Here is a 22645-nt window from a genome sequence, read left to right as displayed (position 1 = left end):
ATTTTGAGAATATCATAAGATATTGTAGGATCACAAGGTATTTTTGGCACCAAGCGTTATTGGTGTTGATCCACCACTGTCATAAATACAAATCATGCTTTGAGCGCCCCCTCATGGACAGCTGTGCACATGCATTTGAGAGCAAGATTAGAGCTTGATGTTGCTTTAAAACGAGGACAAATGTTTAGAAACAAATAAATAATAAAACATTGTAGAAAATTCTCCAAATGAGAAATATACATTACACATGGACTAGACTTGAGATATTTGCACTAGCCAGTATATATTTTAACAGTATACAGCATAATAGTAATAATAATCATCATCATACAGCATAATAACAGAAATTAAGTACATTCACTAGATTTATGATATTTCTGCTTGCTAGGATATTCTCTTCACAGTATGTATTATTATTATTTTGCAGTATATAATAATAATAACAATAATAATAATAATATACATAATATAACACCAAATATATGAAGATATATTTATGTAAGCCATTTTCACTTGGCAGGGCGATATTTTTCTTGCTGTGCAATAACCCTCCCACTGTCCGGATACTTATGACCTCACTTCAAACTGACCTTACTGGGAAAAAAACAGCGTTTACATGCATACGTGTGTTCAGAAACGAAACATGCGTATTATGTGAACAGCAGGCACAATGGAGGGCCACGGACAATTAAAGCCATTATCCAGTCCAATACAATTAGCGGAGTCTTTCTCATTCCCACTATTAGCGGTGAAGTCATAGATTGTATCAGCAGGGTAGTGCACTCTTATATGTGTGTGTGTGTGTGTGTGTGTGTGTGTAGCAGGTCGTGGTCAGCCTCAAACCTTCAGGCCAGGGAGAGAGAGTGTGTGAGCGGTAATGGTGCGTTGCGTTCTTTGGGCGCTAAACTCAAACATGTGCAGCAGGCCAGGCTCCCCTCGACTTTGATCTGGACGTGGAGTCCGGCCTATCAGATACGCGGCGCTCCTATTTATTTATCTGACTTTTTACTGCCGTCTCTCTGAACCTCTGCCAGAGCCCTCGTGGTAAACCTTCCCCGCGTCCCATGATTCGGCATTCAGAAAAACCCCAGCGCCGCCTCCCGACTCCTGAGCTGTTCAGCTTGTTTATCTGCCGGGTTTTATCTCCCTGTGCCGCCAAAAAACCCCGAGTTCATGCAAATTAAAGAAGGTTTTATGGCTGGATTGGGCTGCTTTGTCCTTATCGGGCTGCCGGGATGCGGAGACTCGCTGGCAGAGCGACCCGATGGCTTTGCCAATGAGGAGATTTCGATCGGATTATGGTCAGGGCTTGCCAAACTAGTCGAAAAGGAGCGTTTGAACGGGTTCGGGCCGAACTTTGATACTGCGAGTTTCTCATTTCTGCGGTATTTATGAAGTGTTTGACTCAGCCAGGCTCCGACGAAGCTCAACCTCCTCTACATTTTGCACTGATTTAGAGGGAGCGTACCAGGGCCTCTTCTGTTTTCCCACCCACGGCTACCCTGCACCGTTCGCTTTTGCTTGTGTGAGATTGGAAAGGCTATCTGTATGTGTATCAACCACATCTATCTGACGTACAGCATGTGATGTTTACACGCTCAGGCAGGCTGATGAGAACATCCTGTACATCTTGCTCTAACCGTTATTATAATCATCATACACTGCGAAGGGTGATCTCTGGGCTAGTAAATGTCTCGTAAACTCCAGATGCTTTATTTATTATATTTATTGCTTATTTCAGGCTTTATCTCTTAACACAAGCACAATTTGCTGTACTGCCACTAAAATAGGACTAAACATCATGAACCTATTGGCTCCATTCATGCTGCCTAATGTCAGGCGTGGGATAGAGGGGTAGGGTATAATTAACCCCCCCTCAGCATTGAGGAGCTGGGCGCAGTGGAAGAGCTGTGTTCTCTAGAATGATGATGATGGTGGTGGTGGTGGTGGTGGTGCTCCATCCAATACTGCTGGGATGAGTTGGGAGGTTGGATGCAGTCAAATGCAATCTAATCCTCACAGCAATGCTTCTTCAAAGTCTAGTAGAAGGCCTTCTTCCTCTCTGGATGAGAGAAGTATGATTTAATACCCTTGATTTCAGAAGAAACTACGAATGAGCAGGTGTCCCAATACTTTTGTCAATTTGGGATATATGTTAGCCTATATAGAAACAGAAGTTCCAGCCATACTGAGGCCGGAGTTATGTCAGTTGTTTGTATATTTGGGGTGTTTCGGACACCAAGCATGCCTTGGCTGATGGACCGTATTCATGGTAAGGGGTAAATGGTGTACGTTTGATTTCCCATCAGCCCTGCGGTCACAGTGTGTGGCTCTGCACGATTGCTGCACAGTGCTTTTGTATGGGTTTGTGGGTTTGACCTTTACCTGTCACCACTCCCCTCAGTGTTTCAATTAAGAAAATCTGCTGAGTCTGAACTTATCCTCTCTCTCTCTCTCTCTCTCTCTCTCTCTCTCTCAGAGGCAGCGGAGCAAAGCAGTAGTCCCCGGACAGGTATTGGTTCAGACCAGGAGGACAGTCGAGCCGCCACAATGGGTAAGACTTAAACCACACACGCATACAAATGACCCCTTTATACTACATGTCCAAAAGTATACAGACGTGCCTTTTCAGTGAACACATTGCTCCAGACGTGCATCCACTTCTGATTTATGGATTCAGTATGATCTCCATAGTAAAGCACTGACCAGTAGAAGGGGGATACACTGCAGCAGCTGCACATTATCCTGAGGTCGGCAAGGCCAGGCAGTCAGAGGGGTATGAAGCCCCCCAGCATTGTTTTGGGAATGCAATCAAATCCTTCTTATAGCAATGTTCCAAAATTCATTTTTGATGAAACGGATGAGCAAGTATGTGTATATATATGAATGAGCAGGTGTCCATATACTTTTGTCCATATCTCTCTCTCTCTCTCTCTCTATATATATATATATATATATATATATATATATATATATATATATATGGACAAAAGTATTGGGACACCTGCTCATTCATTAAAAAGAAGTCTATCCTGCTTTTGTTGGAGTAACTGTCTCTACTGCATTGCTGTGAGGACTGGATGGAGCTCCACCACCACCATCATTCCAGAGAACACAGTTCTTCCACTGCTCCACAGCTCCTCAATGCTGCTGGGGGGCTTTATACCCCTCTAGCCCACACCTGGCATTAGGCAGCACGGTGCCAATAGGTTCACCATGTGTATCTGCTCCAGAGAGTCCTAATCTATTGGCGGTACTTCTCTAAGGGGACTAGACAAGCTGTGTGTGTGTGTGTGTGTGTGTGAGTGTGTGTGTGTGTGCATTTGCACATCTGTGTCAGCAATGGGTGCAACTTAAACTTAGTGCATTTGGACTGGCTTGAAATGCACAACAACAGACACACACACACATACACACACACAAACTTGTGACACCCACCCAGTTTCCAGCGTTCGGTCTGATAGCTGCTGCAGCCGAGTGTGTGTCATTTTAAGCTCAGTGTCAAGTTCAAGGTCACGGTGGGCCTCAAAACACTGCGGGGTGTAATAATGATCTCAAATCTGTTTAAAGCTCATACAAGTCAAAGACTGGCTGAATCCTTTCAATCACGACACTGCAAACCATGTGTGTGTATCAGTGTGTGTGTGTGTGTGTGTGCATGGGTGGGTGGGTGTAGCTGTGAGAGCACGCTGCAGATTGTTCCATGCTTGTTCATGCATGTGTTACAGCAGTGAGTGCAGTTCTGCACTGTACAAACATCCTGTTTACACAGCGGAACCTACATAGAGCTCATAGCTAGCAAACCCACACCCTGATACACCTCACACACACACACACACCTCAATGCTCATACACACACTTCAGAGCACACACAAACACACTTCAGTCAAGCGTGCCTGAGTAAATTTTTTATATATATATATATATATATATATATATATATATATATATATGTGTGTGTGTGTGTGTGTGTGTGCATTCTTATGTATATATTTATATATCTATATTTTTTATTACTTAATTTATTATTTATTTATTTATTTATTTAGATTTGCACTTCTTTTACATGTGATTATTAGTGAGTAATCTAGCAGGGTGTGGATTCTCTCAGTATTTTTTATTATGTTCTCACAGACAAGACACTGCGCCCCCTGGGGGTCAGTACATCACCTGCAGAGTTAGCAGTAAACCATCTAAATATGTGCTAGTGCTGTGATTTTGCAATATGACTAGCGCTGACCCATAATAGTAACATTCAGCAGCACAATATTTATATGATATATACTTAGATAATATAATATTGTATATATTATAATATAATATATAATAGAATATAGTTTTTTTTTATACTTCCTTTTAAATGAATTTATATTATTAAAGTTAATGAAAGGTAGTGAGATAATCCTTTCTTGGTGCTGCTATTCTATCCTATGACATAACTATTTTCTCCTTCACTCTAAAATGTTTAAAAATAAATATTTATTTTCAGATATTTAGGTTGAGTAGGGAAATATATTATTATATAATAATTATTATTATTATATATGTATTCGTAAATATTTAACATTTAATATTTAATAGATAGATAGACAGGTAGAGTCAACTTTATTGTCGTTGCTCTGTACAAGTACAAGACAATGAAATGCAGTTACCAGAAGTGCAAATAGTAGCATTGTGCAAATATATAAATATAAATATACATAGAAATATAATATAACAGGTGCACAAATAGCATTACTGTGCAATGAGAGACAGTGCGAAGGTGTTGTGCTATGACATGATGCAAAAATGGCAGTATAGTGCAGTAATATATATATATAATATATATATTTAATTCACAATACTCAATATTTTGCAATATTTTGACATGCAGACTAAATTCATCATCAGTGTCAGATTCTGAAAAATCTCTGTCCACATACTCCTCCATACTGAGTTCAGTGATCTATATTTACATCTGCTGCTCTTCACCTAATTAAGCAGCACTAATTACACTCCCTGTAATTAAATCTGCAGTTGGTTAAGGTTTCTCTTATCACTGACGATATCCACGATGCACTCGCTTGTATCACAATAAAATTCATATTTTTTTTATTAAAAATTTAAATTTAAATGTATCGCAATTTCAATAAAATATCGTTCTATTGCCCAACCTTACGATATTGTCCCAAAAATATTGTGACAAGCTTAGTTGGGCCAGTCATATAAATGCTTTTAGTGAAGTGTCTTCCAAAGTCAGTCCTGGAGACCCCACACTTGGTGCTTCCCTCATCTACTCCCTGTGTTGGAGTAGGGAACACGGTCCAGAGCATGCAGTGATCTTAGCTGGGAGAAATGATAATACTGGTTCCTCTGGGAGTTGATAGAACCATATAACATCTGCATTGCTCTGTGTTTCCTTTCTTCCTCTTCCGCAGATGGGCCTGAGTTTCAGGAGAGCTTCATCACGTCAGGAGTGTTCAACGTGACAGAACTGGTGCAGGTGTCCAGAAGTAAGGAGCTCATGTATCTAAACTCAGAGCAGGTTGACCAGCTAAAGTTCTCCAGCAACAAACCCAACCCATGACTGTCAGGAAGTGCTTAGAGTGACCACCTCTCCTTCACGCTTTGGCTTGTCAGTACTGTTTACTGGCTAACACTGCCAGCAGCTAGTGCTGGTCAGATAGTGTTGGGTCAGTGCTGTGAGCTTGGGTCACTATTTCAGCCTTTCAATCCACTGTTCCTTTTTAATAGTGCCGTTAATCCAGACTGTCCTCTCATCTCATCTACCAACATTTAGCCAAAAGAGACAAAAATTAAACATCTGCCCAATGTTGGAGGTTAATGTAAAGGCAATGTTCAGTTTTGACAGATATCTGACTTTGATTTTCAACCAAAATTCAACATCTATCCAACGTTAGAGGTTGAGGTCATGGCAACGTTCGGTTTTGACAGATATCTGACTTTGATTTTCGACCAAAATTAAACATCTATCCAATGTTGGAGGTTGAGGTCAAAGCAACGTTCAGTTTGGACAGATATCTGACTTTGATTTTCAACCAAAATTCAACATCTATCCAACGTTGGAGGTTGAGATCATGGCAACATTCGGTTTTGACAGATATCTGACTTTGATTTTCAACCAAAATTAAACATCTATCCAACATTAGAGGTTGATGTCATGCCAACGTTTGACAGTTATCTCACATCTATCAAATGTTGGAGATTGATGTCAAGGCAACATTTGGTTTTGACAGATATCCGACTTTGATTTCCTACCAAAATTAAACATCTATCCAACATTGTAGGTTGAGGTCACGCCAACGTGGGTTTTTGACATATTCGACTTTGATTTTCAACCAAACCAATTCAACATCTGTCCAACGTTGGAGGTTGATGTCAAGCAAAATTTGGTTTTGACAAATATAAGACTTTGATTTCCAACCAAAATTAAACATCTGTCCAACATTAGAGGTTGATGTCAAGCCAATGTTTGACAGTTATCTCACATCTATCAAATGTTGGAGATTGATGTCAAGGCAACATTTGGTTTTGACAGATATCCAACTTTGATTTTCAACCAAAATTCAACATCTGTCCAATGTTTGAGGTTGATGTCAAGTCACTGTTCAGTTTTGACAGATTTCCAACCAAAATTCAACATCTGTCTAACGTTGGAGGTTGATGTCAAGGCAAGGTTCAGTTTTGACAGATATCCGACTTTGATTTCCCACCAAAATTAAACATCTATCCAACATTGTAGGTTGAGGTCACGCCAACGTGGGTTTTTGACATATTCGACTTTGATTTTCAACCAAACCAATTCAACATCTGTCCAACGTTGGAGGTTGATGTCAAGCAAAATTTGTTTTTGACAAATATAAGACTTTGATTTCCATCCAAAATGAAACATCTGTCCAACATTAGAGGTTGATGGCAACCCAATGTTTGTTTTTTTGTCAGATATCTGACTTTGAATTCCAACCGAAAATCAACCATCTGTCTAACATTGGAGGTTGATGTCAAGGCAAGATATCCGACTTTGATTCTCAACCAAAATTAAACATCTGTTTAATGTTGAAGATTGATGTCAGGGCAACATTCGGTTTTATCAGATGACCTTGATTTTCAACCAAAAGTCAACATCTGCCCAATGTTGAAGGTTGAGGTCAAGCCAGCAGTTGGTTTTTAACATATTTGACTTTGATTTTACTAAAATACAACATCTGTCCGACGTTAGAGTAGAACATCTATGTGATGTCAATAGAACAGGACTATACATCACACTTCAGTGGCCTTCATGAGTGGCCTTTCTACAGCAGTGTGAGCGCACTGTTACAGCGCATCCAACAGTAAAGGCAGCAGGAGCTTCTTTTATACAGTGATAGAAACTCTACATGCTGCCCACCCACTGCTCTGGGGGCAGAGTTTAATCAGTGAAAGGATACAAACACACTCTCTCTCTCTCTCACACACACACACACACTCTCACACACACACTCTCACACACACACATTAAGTGAGTGTTAACTCTTCTGGGTTGTAGCGTTTAGCGCCCCGTTCTAAAAGTCTTAGTGCAGTTCTGACTGTTTCCTATTGTGAACGATGGCTGGTTGCCATAGTTACGTCACATTTACAGACACCATCTGCTTCAGATAAGCTCCAAAGTATCACCCCAGTCATATGAAGTTGATTGAACACAGTTACAGCTTTAAATACCATGCGTGTGCACTCCCCGTCAAAAGTGAGAATTTAATTATCACTTATATTTTCAATTAAGTTACAGAAAGTCCTCATAAAGCAGCTGTGATGTTCTGTGGGTTTATTTATACTCCGTAATTACAGCCGTGTGCATGAAGAGCAGCTTTCACCTCCGTTTTCTTTTCCACGCTTTTGTTAAAAGCACATCTTGACACTATTATGGCCCAAAGGTGTTTTAACCACCTGAGAGGTTTGAGTGTTGAGTGCTGATGGGAACGGACCTCACAGCACAGGGCTACAATAGGTAGCCGTTGGTTTTAGTAACAAGTTGGGACTTTTATCATAAAAGGACTATTATTATTGAATTTTTTGTGTTTGTTTTTATAACTTTCCCCGTTTCCACCCAATTTAGTCATTTCCACTTCCCACAGTTTCATCTATGTAGCAGTAACCTCTTATCACTGCCTCACTGGTTCTGAGACCCCCCAACAGTGGTTGGTCCTAATCACGACATTGTTTGTTCTGAGACTCCTCCCACTCACTGTGATTGGTCCTATTCACGACATTGTTTGTTCTGAGACTCCTCCCACTGACTGTGATTGGTCCTGATTACTGCATTGTTTGTTCTGAGACTCCTCCCACTGACTGTGATTGGTCCTATTCACGACATTGTTTGTTCTGAGACTCCTCCCACGGACTGTGATTGGTCCTGATTACTGCCTTGTTTGTTCTGAGACTCCTCCCACTGACTGTGATTGGTCATAATTACTGCCTTATTTGTTCTAAGACTCCTCCCACTGACTGTGATTGGTCCTAATCACCACATTGTTTGTTCTGAGACTCCTCCCACTGACTGTGATTGGTCCTGATTACTACCTTATTTGTTCTAAGACTCCTCCCATTGACTGTGATTGGTCCTAATTATTGCCTTGTTTGTTCTGAGACTCCTCCCACTGACTGTGATTGGTCCTAATTACTGCCTTGTTTGTTCTGAGACTCCTCCCACTGACTGTGATTGGTCCTATTCACGACATTGTTTGTTCTGAGACTCCTCCCACTGACTGTGATTGGTCCTGATTATTGCCTTGTTTGGTCTAAGACTCCTCCCATTGACTGTGATTGGTCATAATTACCACATTGTTTGTTCTGAGACTCCTCCCACTGACTGTGATTGGTCCTAATTACTGCCTTGTTTGTTCTGAGACTCCTCCCACTGACTGTGATTGGTCCTATTCACGACATTGTTTGTTTTGAGACTCCTCCCACTGACTGTGATTGGTCCTATTCACGACATTGTTTGTTCTGAGACTCCTCCCACGGACTGTGATTGGTCCTGATTACTGCCTTATTTGTTCTAAGACTCCTCCCATTGACTCTGATTGGTCCTAATTACTGCCTTATTTGTTCTAAGACTCCTCCCACTGACTGTGATTGGTCCTGATTACTGCATTGTTTGTTCTAAGACTCCTCCCATTGACTGTGATTGGTCATAATTACTGCCTTATTTGTTCTAAGACTCCTCCCACTGACTGTGATTGGTCCTATTCACGACATTGTTTGTTCTGACACTCCACCCACTGACTGTGATTGGTCCTAATTACTGCCTTGTTTGTTCTGAGACTCCTCCCACTGACTGTGATTGGTCCTATTCACGACATTGTTTGTTCTGAGACTCCTCCCATTGACTGTGATTGGTCCTAATTGTTGCCTTGTTTGTTCTGAGACTCCTCCCATTGACTGTGATTGGTCCTAATTGTTGCCTTGTTTGTTCTGAGACTCCTCCCATTGACTGTGATTGGTCCTAATCACCACATTGTTTGTTCTGAGACTCCTCCCACTGACTGTGATTGGTCCTAATTACTGCCTTGTTTGGTCTAAGACTCCTCCCATTGACTGTGATTGGTCATAATTACCACATTGTTTGTTCTGAGACTCCTCCCACTGACTGTGATTGATCCTAATTACTGCCTTGTTTGTTCTGAGACTCCTCCCACTGACTGTGATTGGTCCTATTCACGACATTGTTTGTTTTGAGACTCCTCCCACTGACTGTGATTGGTCCTGATTACTGCCTTATTTGTTCTAAGACTCCTCCCATTGACTGTGATTGGTCCTAATTACTGCCTTGTTTGTTCTGAGACTCCTCCCACTGACTGTGATTGGTCCTATTCACGACATTGTTTGTTTTGAGACTCCTCCCACTGACAGTGATGTCGCTGTATCCTCAGAGCGCTTCAGCTCTGCCGAAAACTCGGTGGCTGGGAGAGTGTGTTCGGATTGGAGCCGATGTGTCTCCCAGCTGTGACGGCCGTGTTTATCCAGCCAGCCTGTGCACAGCTGGGGCCTGCGTGCGCCGCCAGTGGACGGCCATAACTCAGATGATTACAGCTGACTCTGACGCAGCTCACATTTCTGCAGCACCGTAAAGCTGGAACGGCCTCAATCGCTTCAATATGGACCAGCCCAGCCTCGTTCCACGCAGAATGAACCGGGCATCTGTATTCCCCATCCTCAGCACTCGCTCGCTCCCTCGCTCCCTCGCACACACACGCCTTCAGATCGGACATAATTGTACGTATTTCCCAGCAGATTGTAACCAAATGTGACACCTCCTCCCCAGACTAGAGACGGAACCCTGCCAGTCTGTCAGACGTAATTGATCATATTTATTTGCAATTATCCTCGTTCCCGCTGGGCCTTCCTCCGTCCGACTGTCAGCGAAGAGACGAGCTGAATGAGGGAGTGAGCGAGAGGGCAAGAGTGTGAGTGTGTGTCAGTGTGTGAGTGATGGAGCACTCTGGAAAAGTGATATCTCGGGAAGTGAAGGCGTCTTAAATAGGCAATCTAGTGTCTAACATTCATTATATATATATATATATATATATTAAATCTGTATAATATTTAATAATAAAGTGATCTTATCAAGTGAATTTGGCCACGTAAAGTATCGTGCCTATTAATTTGACGTTTTGGGAATTAGTGTACAAGGGAGCGAGGGAGTAAGGGAATAGGTATAAGGCAGTGTGAGTAAGCGTGAGAGCGAACGTGGTGGGAATTAGTGTACAAGGGAGCGAGGGAGTAAGGGAATAGGTATAAGGCAGTGTGAGTAAGCGTGAGAGCGAACGTGGTGGGAATTAGTGTACAAGGGAGCGAGGGAGTAAGGGAATAGGTATAAGGCAGTGTGAGAAGGTGGGAGAGCGAACGTGGTGGGAATTAGTGTACAAGGGAGCGAGGGAGTAAGGGAATAGGTATAAGGCAGTGTGAGTAAGTGTGAGAGCGAACGTGGTGGGAATTAGTGTACAAGGGAGCGAGGGAGTAAGGGAATAGGTATAAGGCAGTGTGAGTAAGTGTGAGAGCGAACGTGGTGGGAATTAGTGTACAAGGGAGCGAGGGAGTAAGGGAATAGGTATAAGGCAGTGTGAGTAAGTGTGAGAGCGAACGTGGTGGGAATTAGTGTACAAGGGAGCGAGGGAGTAAGGGAATAGGTATAAGGCAGTGTGAGTAAGCGTGAGAGCGAACGTGGTGGGAATTAGTGTACAAGGGAGCGAGGGAGTAAGGGAATAGGTATAAGGCAGTGTGAGTAAGCGTGAGAGCGAACGTGGTGGGAATTAGTGTACAAGGGAGCGAGGGAGTAAGGGAATAGGTATAAGGCAGTGTGAGAAGGTGGGAGAGCGAACGTGGTGGGAATTAGTGTACAAGGGAGCGAGGGAGTAAGGGAATAGGTATAAGGCAGTGTGAGTAAGTGTGAGAGCGAACGTGGTGGGAATTAGTGTACAAGGGAGCGAGGGAGTAAGGGAATAGGTATAAGGCAGTGTGAGTAAGTGTGAGAGCGAACGTGGTGGGAATTAGTGTACAAGGGAGCGAGGGAGTAAGGGAATAGGTATAAGGCAGTGTGAGTAAGTGTGAGAGCGAACGTGGTGGGAATTAGTGTACAAGGGAGCGAGGGAGTAAGGGAATAGGTATAAGGCAGTGTGAGTAAGCGTGAGAGCGAACGTGGTGGGAATTAGTGTACAAGGGAGCGAGGGAGTAAGGGAATAGGTATAAGGCAGTGTGAGAAGGTGGGAGAGCGAACGTGGTGGGAATTAGTGTACAAGGGAGCGAGGGAGTAAGGGAATAGGTATAAGGCAGTGTGAGTAAGTGTGAGAGCGAACGTGGTGGGAATTAGTGTACAAGGGAGCGAGGGAGTAAGGGAATAGGTATAAGGCAGTGTGAGTAAGTGTGAGAGCGAACATGGTGGGAATTAGTGTACAAGGGAGCGAGGGAGTAAGGGAATAGGTATAAGGCAGTGTGAGTAAGTGTGAGAGCGAACGTGGTGGGAATTAGTGTACAAGGGAGCGAGGGAGTAAGGGAATAGGTATAAGGCAGTGTGAGTAAGTGTGAGAGCGAACGTGGTGGGAATTAGTGTACAAGGGAGCGAGGGAGTAAGGGAATAGGTATAAGGCAGTGTGAGTAAGTGTGAGAGCGAACGTGGTGGGAATTAGTGTACAAGGGAGCGAGGGAGTAAGGGAATAGGTATAAGGCAGTGTGAGAAAGTGTGGGAGTTGAGTGGTGAAGTATGGGAGTGAGTGAGTGAGTGAGCGAGCAAGTATACACTACATGTCCAAATGTTTGTGGACACCTCTTCTAACTAATGAATGCATTCAGCTGCTTTAGGTTGCATGCATTGCTGACACAGATGTGCAAATGCACACACACACTCACAGCTTGTCTAGTGCCTGTAGAGAAGTACTGCCAATAGAATAGGACTCTCTGGAGCTGATAAACATTGATGGACCTATTGGCACCATGCTGCCTAATAATGCCAGGCGTGGGCTAGAGGAGGGGTATAAAGCCCCCCAGCATTGAGCTGTGGAGCAGTGTGAAGCACTGTGTTCTCTGGAATGATGGATGAAGCTGGGGATGATGGGGTGGGGTGGTGATTATCATCATTATCCAACATCCTGACCTCACTAACGCTCTTGTCGCTCTTTGAATGCAGTCAGTCAAATCCTCACAGCAGTGTTCCTCCAGAATCTAGTGGAACACCTTCTTCCCTGGACAGTAGAGACAGTTCCTCCAACAAAAGCAGGATCAGCTCTTTTTAATAGCCTTGATTTCAGAGGAAACAAGGAAAGAATGAGTAGGTGTCCCAATACTTTTGTCCAAATAGTGTACAAGAGAGTAAGGGAGGGTGTGAGTGAACAAGAGTGCAATTATGTGAGTGAGCAGGTCAGTGAGTGAGTGAACGAGTGTGTAAGTGAGCGATTGCGGTTTGGGACGCTTGTTTGCTCAGAGCACCTGGTGTGTATCTGACTGTTGTGCCTGTCAGATGGAGAGTGATGGATGGGGAGTGAAATTAGATAGTAAAGGCATTCATTAAGCAGCTGCCAGCTGGCTAAATAATGCAGCCTGTTCTGACAGTCACGCTATATCCCTCTCACCACCAGCGCCACCCGCAGGACGGCTTGTGCCAGCCCTTAAAATAAATCCCAAATCCCATTTCATTGCCTAATATTGTGTCATTCCCCCTTGTGCCACCAAAACAGCTCGAACCCTTTGAAGCACCGACTCCACAAGACCTCTAAGGGGGGCCTGTGATATCTGGACACCTTCAGACATCCTGTAGGTTGTGAGGTGGGGCCTCCATGAGCATCAGTGAACCGGTTGGCCTTCTACACCTTGACAGGAGCCACTGGAACCTGGTTTTAATGTTTTGGCTACAATTGCAGATGAATTCAGACTTTTGGGATGAGTTGGGGCGTCGGGGATGATGCGTTGGGGATGAGTTGGGGATGATGAGGTGGGGATGATGAGGTGGGGTGGTGATCATCCAACATCCTGAACTCACCAATACTCTAGATTTTCAAAAGAATGAATGAGCAGGTGTCCCAATACTTTTGTCAATGTAGTGTATCACCCCTGTGGGCGTATACTGTAAAGTCTGTATGTGCTCGTCTCTGTACACGTGTGTAATTACCCAGCTTGTGAAACTTTTATGCTTAAGGTAGCCATGTTAGCCATTGCGCTAACTGGTAAATTAGCTCCCAGCTAAGCTAAACTCCACACACAGACCATTGCACTGCTGCCAATCATGGATCCGAGCGATCATAATTAGGTTTTCTCTGTGTTTTTAATGTTATGGCGCATTAGCGTTTATGCTAACTGCACCAAATTGGTGGATTTCCTCATGACCAGACCCCAACTGCAGACATCTAATGTGACCGCACCTTAAGAGCTGTAGTTCTGCAGTTGGGGGTGCAGGAGTTAAATGTCCGACTCGTTGGACGTGTGGTCAGCGCAGCTCCTTTCTTAATGATCAGTCAGCGTTTATTTATTTATCTAGCCATTCCAGCTAGAGAAACAAGCCCTGATTGTACTGCAGCTGTAAGTGTGTAAGCATCAGGGCTGTCATTTGTCAAAACAAAGTGACACCCATGGGAATTATCCAATCAAAGTGCCCCTGAGGCGGGGTTTAGTGCTGTCTGTCAGCAGCGAATCAGATCCGGTGATTAAATTAGGCTGCATTTCGAGCGACTGGGGCGGACACCACAGTCTGCAAGGATCTGCTCGACTCTTTCAGACCTACCGTCTCACAGGTTCCTGAAATAGCATTGGCTAGAACATACAATATATGGACAAAAGTATTGGGACACCCGCTGATTCACTGTTTCTCATGAAATCAAGGGTATTAAGAGAGCTGATCCTGCTTTTGTTGGAGTAACTGTCTCTACTGTCCAGGGAGAAATGCTTTCTGCTAGATTTTGGAGGAACATTGCTGTGAGGAATTGATTGCATTTGATTGTCAGGATGTTAAATGATGATGATCGCCACCCCACAGACCTCATCATCCACAACTCCCTAAGTCATCCCAAGAGCATTAGATGGAGCACCACCATCATTCCAGAGAACACAGTTCTTCCACTGCACCACAGCTCCTCAATGCTGGGGGGCTTAATACCTCTCCAGCCCACACCTGGCAGCATGGTGCCAATAGGTTCATCATGTGTATCTGCTCCAGAGTGTCCTATTCTATTGGCAGTACTTCTCTACAGGGACTAGACAAGATGTCTAGTGTGTGTGTTTTGCACATCTCAGCCAGCAACGAGTGCCTCTTAAAGTAGCTGAATGCATTCATTAGAAGGGGTGTCCACAAACATTTGGACATGCAGTGTATTTAAAGCTCCAGATCTCATCAGAACAGATAAAGCAGGTGAAGATAAATCCAGTAAAAAGGAGAAACAAGAGCTTCTCATTCTAAAGAAAGAAAGTAGTGAGATCTTGTCGGTGAGCTAGTCTGAAGAACAGAGCTCGGTTCCTCCAGGGTTCTCCTGGACGCCCCCCAGTCCAGCCAGCACAGCGTGGAGGATGTGTTCACCTCCATCATCATCATCATCATCAGCAGCAGCAGCAGCAGCTCACCTGATTTACCATCATTAAGCCCTGATTTACCACCAAACCAGGTGTTGATCTGAGGAGAACTCTAAATAATACTAGACTCCATGAGAGAGGAGAACTTTGGAGATGTTCTAATGATGAACACAGTGATGGAGAACCTCCACCACCTTCTGTAGGAGTGTTATTATCATTATTATTAGTGTTTATTCTGATATCAGTGATTTACTGAGCAGTACTGTGTGTGAGAGTGTGGGATGTTCGGTCTTGCTGTGTATTTGATCGTAGTCAGAGTCGACGCAGTCTGAGAACTGTGTGTAATTATGTACAGACTCTCATTATGCTAACCCAGAGGGGATCTGATCTGCATAAAGAGTTTGTTTTGGTAATCTGTGACTGAAACTATCTTGCTGCGTTGATTTAGTCTCCAAATAAAATGTGCGTCCTGAGAGACAGGCAGGCGTGTTTTCTCTAAGTGCTCGAATCTTCTTTGACCTGCTTTTTCCTGAATGGATTTTTAGCTGAGCTGGGGAAGAAGGTAATAGAGGCACTGCATATTTACCAGCATATTAAAAGAAATTAAGGCCCCCTATATGTAACGGATCAAACTGACCCGTTTTAAAAATGCAGGACAAATATTTATAATTATTTTTAGAGCTGCTGAGCTTCATTAGTGTAACTCCTCCGAGAGTACTTGGGCGAATAGTAGAGTATTATGGTCTCCATATTGACTTACATTTACATTTATGGAATTTAGCTGAGGCTCTTCTCCAGAGCGACTTACAAGGTAACTGGTATTACAGAGGTGGGCCAATGTGGTGTTAGGAGTCTTGCCCAAGAACTCTTATTGGTGTAGCACAGCACCCACAGTCACCCCGACCAGGAATCGAACCATGGGACCAGGGACTTGGGTATAGTAGAGACTAAGCTTAGAGGTATCTTCAAATTTTTCTTCTTGGGTAAATAGCAAAGCACTTTTGTAAGGTGTCTGCTAAATGCCTTAAATGTAAATGTAATGAGCATGTCAATGGAAAATCCCTCATTTAAGGTGAGGTGAGGCAAAATAACGGTAATACCAGATACCGCTGCCAGCATATTCAAGCCTAGATATCCAGCTACAAGTCCAAACCCAGCTGAACCGGCTGATACCCGGTGAAGCTGAAGCCGAGCTAGTTAAATAAAGGCTGGCTATAAATGTAGCTATAAATGTTGAGGGTATGCATATTTTGAAATATTATCCAGAGTAGCAAGTGTAGCAACGCTGAGTTCGACTGAAAGACAGAGCAAGCAAATCTGGATGAGCCAGTCGACTAAATTAACCCTGAAAACAGTGGAAAACCCTCCTAACTCCATTCCCCCGACTCTGTGCTCTCAGATATGAGCTTTATCCTCTAAACAGGACATTCACAGCACATTCACCCACCAGTTATTACACACCAGTAGACCAACAACAACCACAGATACCAGTCCAGAGTGTGTACCACTACACACACACTCACACACACACAGGAAATGATCAGACTGCAGTGTGTTAAAGCAGTATTTAGGTCAGATTGAAAGCCGGATCGGATCTGGGAGCAAAATAACTGAATCGGGACACCGATTTAACGTACAAATAAAAAATCTATAAATTGGAAAACATAAGAAACCAGGCTTACTTCAAAATCCAAAAACTAATCAGACTAAATATTGATTAAATGAATATTAATATGAATTAATTAAGCTAAGGAAGGTGGTTAAACACACAGCAGGTCAGTCTGGCTCAGGAACATCACTGCTGTTGCTTACAGTTGAGCCTAACAGGAGGGTTACGCGTGTTTCTCTGTATATTGAAAGTCTGCCTATGTGTACATATGAGCGAGACTCCGCGGTTAGGCGGAGCCGGGGTGGTTGGCTGTTAATAGGCTTTACCTGCTGGAACAAACAGCCCATTGTTCTCATTGTCTGTGTGAGTTGAGCTCAGAGACCAGGCATGGCCCACAGTAGGGCTGCACAGTGTATCGTTTCAGAGAGATGTGCAGCGTCATGTAGAGCGATTTAGATCAAACATGTTAAGCTAGCTATAAAGCAGAAAACTAAAAGGTTTGTCCAGTATTGTGTAGCCGTAGTTCACAGGCCTAATGCTACAGTGCTGTCCTTTAGGGCTGAATGTGGGGCTTCAGTGAGTTTTAGCATTGCCTTGTGACATTGCCTCATCCTATAGCATCATCCTTTAGGGCTGTAATGATGTCATCAACTAATCCTACATCAAAGTCCTTAAGGGCTATAACTTGTGGCATTGCCTCATCCTATAGCATCATCCTTTAGGGCTGTAATGATGTCATCAACTAATCCTACATCAAAGTCCTTAAGGGCTATAACTTGTGGCATTGCCTCATCCTATAGCATCATCCTTTAGGGCTATAATGATGTCATCAACTCATCCTACATCAAAGTCCTTAAGGGCTATAACTTGTGGCATTGCCTCATCCTATAGCATCATCCTTTAGGGCTGTAATGATGTCATCAACTAATCCTACATCAAAGTCCTTAAGGGCTGTAATTGGTGTCATTGCCTCATCCTATAGCGTCATCCTTTAGGGCTGTAATGATGTCATCAACTAATCCTACATCAAAGTCCTTAAGGGCTATAACTTGTGGCATTGCCTCATCCTATAGCATCGTCCTTTAGGGCTGTAATGATGTCATCAACTAATCCTACATCAAAGTCCTTAAGGGCTGTAATTGGTGTCATTGCCTCATCCTATAGCATCATCCTTTAGGGCTGTAATTGGTGTCATTGCCTCATCCTATAGCATCATCCTTTAGGGCTGTAATTGGTGTCATTGCCTCATCTTATAGCATAATCCTTTAGGGCTATAATGATGTCATCAACTCATCCTACATCAAAGTCCTTAAGGGCTATAACCTCTGACATTGCCTCATCCTATAGCATCATCCTTTAGGGCTGTAATTGGTGTCATTGCCTCATCCTATAGCATCTTCCTTTAGGGCTGTAATTGGTGTCATTGCCTCATCCTATAGCATTATCCTTTAGGGCTGTAAGTGGTGTCATTGCCTCATCCTATAGCATCATCCTTTAGGGCTGTAATTGGTGTCATTGCCTCATCCTATAGCATCATCCTTAAGGGCTGTAATGATGTCATCAACTAATCCTACATCAAAGTCCTCAAGGGCTATAACTTGTGGCATTGCCTCATCCTATAGCATCATCCTTTAGGGCTGTAATGATGTCATCAACTAATCCTACATCAAAGCCTTTTAGGGCTGTAACTTGTGGCATTGCCTCATCCTATAGCATCATCCTTTACGGCTGTGACTTCTAACATTGCCTCATCCTACAGCATCATCCTTTAGGGCTGTAATGATGTCATCAATCCGACATCAAAGTCGTTTAGGGCTGTAACCTGTGACATTGCTTAATTTTACATCACAGTCATTTAGGGCTATAACGTCTAACATTGCCTCATCCTATAGCATCGTCCTTTAGGGTATAACTTCTGACATTGCGTCATTCTTTAGCACTGTCCTCTAAGGCTGTAATTGGTGATATTGCATCATCCTTTAGCATCATCCTTTAGGGCTGTAATGATGTCATCAACTCATCCTACATCAGAGTCCTTTAGGGCTATAACCTCTGACATTGCTTCATCCTACAACATCGTCATTTAGGACTGTTACCTAGTGATGTGACCTGTAACATAGCAACTACCCAGCAACACCCTAGCAACCATCTACATAGCAACTACCTGGAGACAACCTCCCCTACCATAGCAACCTCCTAGCACCACTGTAGAAACCATTTGGAAAAGCATTGCAACTTCATAGCAACCAACTGGAAACTTGGAGGAGCAAAGCAGTGAATTACTTAAGCTGTGGAATCACTCAGTCAATCAATTTTGTGTGTGTGTGTGTGTGTGTCCATGTGTGTGTGTGTGTAGCACCGGTGGTGACAGGAACAGGGCCAAACTTCTCTCTCGGGGAGCTGCAGGGGCACCTGGCCTACGATCTCAACCCCACCGGCGTGGCTATGAGGAGAACCCTACCCAGCACATCCTCCAGCGGGTCAGTGTACACACACACTCGCACACGAATACACTTATGTTGGTGTTGCTACACTTGTGAGGACCTACATTAGCTACACCTAAATCTTACCGTAACCTGAGTAACAACAAGGCGGACTTCAAACCAGACACACACAACTTTCTCCGTCCTGCTGTATCTGCTGCCTCCATGGCTAAATCATCTCCCACATGCACTGTACCCCTGGACAACCTGTGTGATGCTGAACACTGTGTGTATATATGAGTGTGTATGTGTCTATATGTGTGTGTGTGTGTTCAGGTTGCTGCAGGCTGTGATTTATCTGCTCTCTCTGCTCTCAGACTGCAGCTCTGATTAATGCTCTTATTTTCCATTAAACGCACGGCAAAGCTAAAACAAAGTGAGCCTGTTGGCAGCCGGCTCCATCTGAGTGGCTGGGGAGCGCGGAGTGGGGATATCCAGTAGCCAATATCCAGACAGCATCAGAGGGAGAGAGAGACGGATTGTGTGTGTGTGTGTGTATGGCGTATAGATCTTTTCCGCCTGGCAGTGCGGTATGGCACAGTTCTCTGCTAATACGCGATCACTAGGGAGGTTCCGATCCAGTTTTTTCCGAGTCCGTTTTGTTCAGATGGCGGCGGAGAGTGCGAGCTGGCACTGCTGCACCTTATATCTGCAGGTCAGCTCGGATATGTTTGCAAGTTGAGGATTCGACCATTCGAACAACCCTTCCTTACCTTTCCTTATCTTTCATCAGTTTCTCTCTTCCATCAATACATTATACAGACAAAAGTATTTGGACACCTGCTCATTCATTTCCATGTTTCCTCTGAAATCAAAAGTATTAAAGAGTTTATCCTGCTTTTGTTGGAGTAACTGTCTCTGCTGTCCAGGGAAGGCTGCTAGACCTTAAAGGAGTATTGCAGTGAGGATTTGATTGACTGCATTCAGCGACAGGAGCGTTAGTGATGATAAAATGATGATCATTAAATGATCACCGCCCCATCTCATCATCTACTCACTAACTCACCAACTCAACAACTCATGCCAAAAGTGTTGGCTGGAGCACCATTGCTGCATAGATGGGGCTTATATAGGGTTCATCATGCTTATCTGCTCCAGAGAGTCCTATTCTATTGGCTGCACTTCTCTACAGGGACTAGACAAGCTGTCTGTGTGTGTGTGTGCATTTGCACATCTGTGTCAGCAATAGGTGCAAAGGGATGTCCACAAACATTTGGACATACAGTGTATTTTGGCAAAAACTGATTTGGTTGAATTTTTGCAAAGCCTGTCCTACCTAGCAACCGTTACTATGAAAGGTAGGGATCTGTGGATGGAGTAGGTGGACTAACTTGTTTCCATGTTGTTTCTCTATGTCTCTCTCTCTCTCTCTCGTGCTCTCTCTCTTTTGCAGAAGTAAGAGGCAAAAGTCCAGCTCCGTTGAGGGTGATATAGACACCAGCCCCGGAGGAGAGTACTACGCCTCTCCGAACTCTCCGGCTAGCAGCTCCCGAAACTGGCAGGACGAGATGGAAGGAGGTTAGCTGCACATGCTAATGCTAATGAGTAATAATGCAGTACTGTGACATGTTTTTTCCCACACATCATCATCATCACCACCATCACCAGAACTGCTGATTACTGCTAAAACGATCTACCACCGTATATATACACCAATCAGCCATAACATTCAGCAGTCTGAAAATGGCCAGTAGAAACGAATTACGGCTGTTTTTGGTTCTAATATGTCCTAAAAGTGGAGGGAAATCTAAAATACAGGTAAATAAATAAAGGATGTGGGCCGTTTAAGTGCAGACAATGCTTCCTTTATCCATTGCAGTGGGTCCAGAAGTGCAGAAGGTATCACAGACCTGAGCAGTCCCATGTCTAAATGTGTGGAGCTTTAATCAACACTTTCTGAAGCACTTTGGAAAGAGTGAATGACAAACATATCGTCTTTTTGGGGCCGGGGTGTAGAAAGCCTGCGCTCGGAGACTGCTGCTCGTACTTGGCTTTGAATTTCCTAAACAGAGCCGCAGGTCGTCATTAATTCATGAACTCTCATTTTTGTGGAAGTCTGCAGAAAGCTCGGCAGCTGGGCGCTCCTCTTTCATCGGCCCTCAGGCTACCTTCCCGCACCGGAGCGCTCTGTGCTTTCAGCATCAGAAAGTACCGGCGATAAAAACACACACTGCCTGTCTGAAGTTCCAGGACACCTTGTCTTCTTTGGATTTTCAGTAAAGTAAGAACCTGAAATGGATAGTTTATCAGCCTCCATGTGATGTAAACATCCCGGCATGAAGCCTGAAATGAGTATAGAACTCTTACCTTATGTGAAGAAGTAGTGGAAAATATTAATTATTATTATTATGAATGTAGTTGCTGTGGTGCACAGTATGCCTTTCTGAGCATCATCAGTGCTTAAAAACACTGATCAACTGCACTATTCATTACAAACAGCCTAATCCGTGCTGTTTCACTGGATGACCTGCTGCACATTGTGAGTAGAAATCACTGTACTCACCATAGCAGCGTATTTGAGTAGTGGTTTTTAAGAATCTGCCGCTACTGATGTAAATATCGCATATCGTTAAAATCAATTAAAATATTGTGATATGCCATTTTTACCATGTCGCCCAGCCCTAATGTGAAGGCACTTTACACCTTTAAAAAAAGGCCCAGAGTGGTCCAGCAGAATAAGGTCACTATGGCACTATGATCAGCGGATCGGTCATGCTGCTAGCCATCAGCAGTCGAGGACAGAGAGAGCACAGTTGGCCTTGCTCTCTCCAGGGTGGGCAGACGACACTCTCTCCCCACGTTGCTTCGCTGTGGTGCTGGCCGGCACTGGCATCCGCAGGCTGGTACATTGGTTGCCCCATGATGATTGTGCTCTCCCTGACTCCGGCTGCTGATGGCAAGCGACTTGACCTTGGTCTGCTGAGCCCCTCGAAGTAGAGATTTGAAAAGCAGCAGCTCCTATAAATATAATTATAATATAAATATAGTTTAGATGTTTATTACACATGTATAACCACATCAGAGAGAATATGTAGTTATAGCTATTGAGAAACAGTCGAGAAACTACACAGAGAGTTGATACACATGTATAATAATAACCAAGGCTGTCATTGCCTTGATTATTAATGGCAGATTACACAGTACAGTTATTGGCAATTAATTAATTAATTAATTGATTAATGGGCCCACGTGAGCTTAGCTGTGAGGGAATCAGAATGGTTCAGGAATGCTTCGGGGCTCTAACAGGTTAAGTCAGAGCACTTTTGGTTATATTTGGCAAAATTCTCCTCACATTCTGGCAGCTGACTATGAAATATGTGGAAACATCTCTGTGGTTGCCTCAGGCTTGGACGAAACAATCGAAGCAGACCACCAACAACCAACCAATCAGGACAAGGAGGCATATATAGACTTGCCTGTCGGTCATATTGTCCACAGCACATAGCAGGTATCTGTAGGGGTCAGATAACTGCTCTCACAGGGGTGGCCCATTCCGCTCCTGGAGAGCCGAATTCCTGCATAGTTC

At 43.7% G+C, this 22645-nt stretch overlaps 1 protein-coding gene across 3 annotated transcripts in view; it reads left to right on the top strand.

The window, feature by feature from the left end:
* nfic (nuclear factor I/C) overlaps positions 1-22645 on the top strand; it is a 194643-nt gene that overhangs the window by 127272 nt on the left and 44726 nt on the right. For 2 of the 3 annotated variants that reach the window (XM_072681323.1, XM_072681321.1), the window contains exons 3-6: positions 2480-2554; positions 5418-5492; positions 18993-19116; positions 20513-20637. In XM_072681323.1, coding sequence (XP_072537424.1) covers positions 2480-2554; positions 5418-5492; positions 18993-19116; positions 20513-20637 — 399 coding nt within the window. The remainder of the gene's footprint in view (positions 1-2479; positions 2555-5417; positions 5493-18992; positions 19117-20512; positions 20638-22645) is intronic. The other variant, XM_072681322.1, reaches the window with a different exon arrangement.

This window comes from Salminus brasiliensis, chromosome 6 (assembly GCF_030463535.1).
Source record: "Salminus brasiliensis chromosome 6, fSalBra1.hap2, whole genome shotgun sequence".
Taxonomy (NCBI): domain Eukaryota; kingdom Metazoa; phylum Chordata; class Actinopteri; order Characiformes; family Bryconidae; genus Salminus; species Salminus brasiliensis.
Note: the sequence above shows the minus strand (reverse complement) of the source record. Positions and strands in the feature narration are given on the sequence as shown.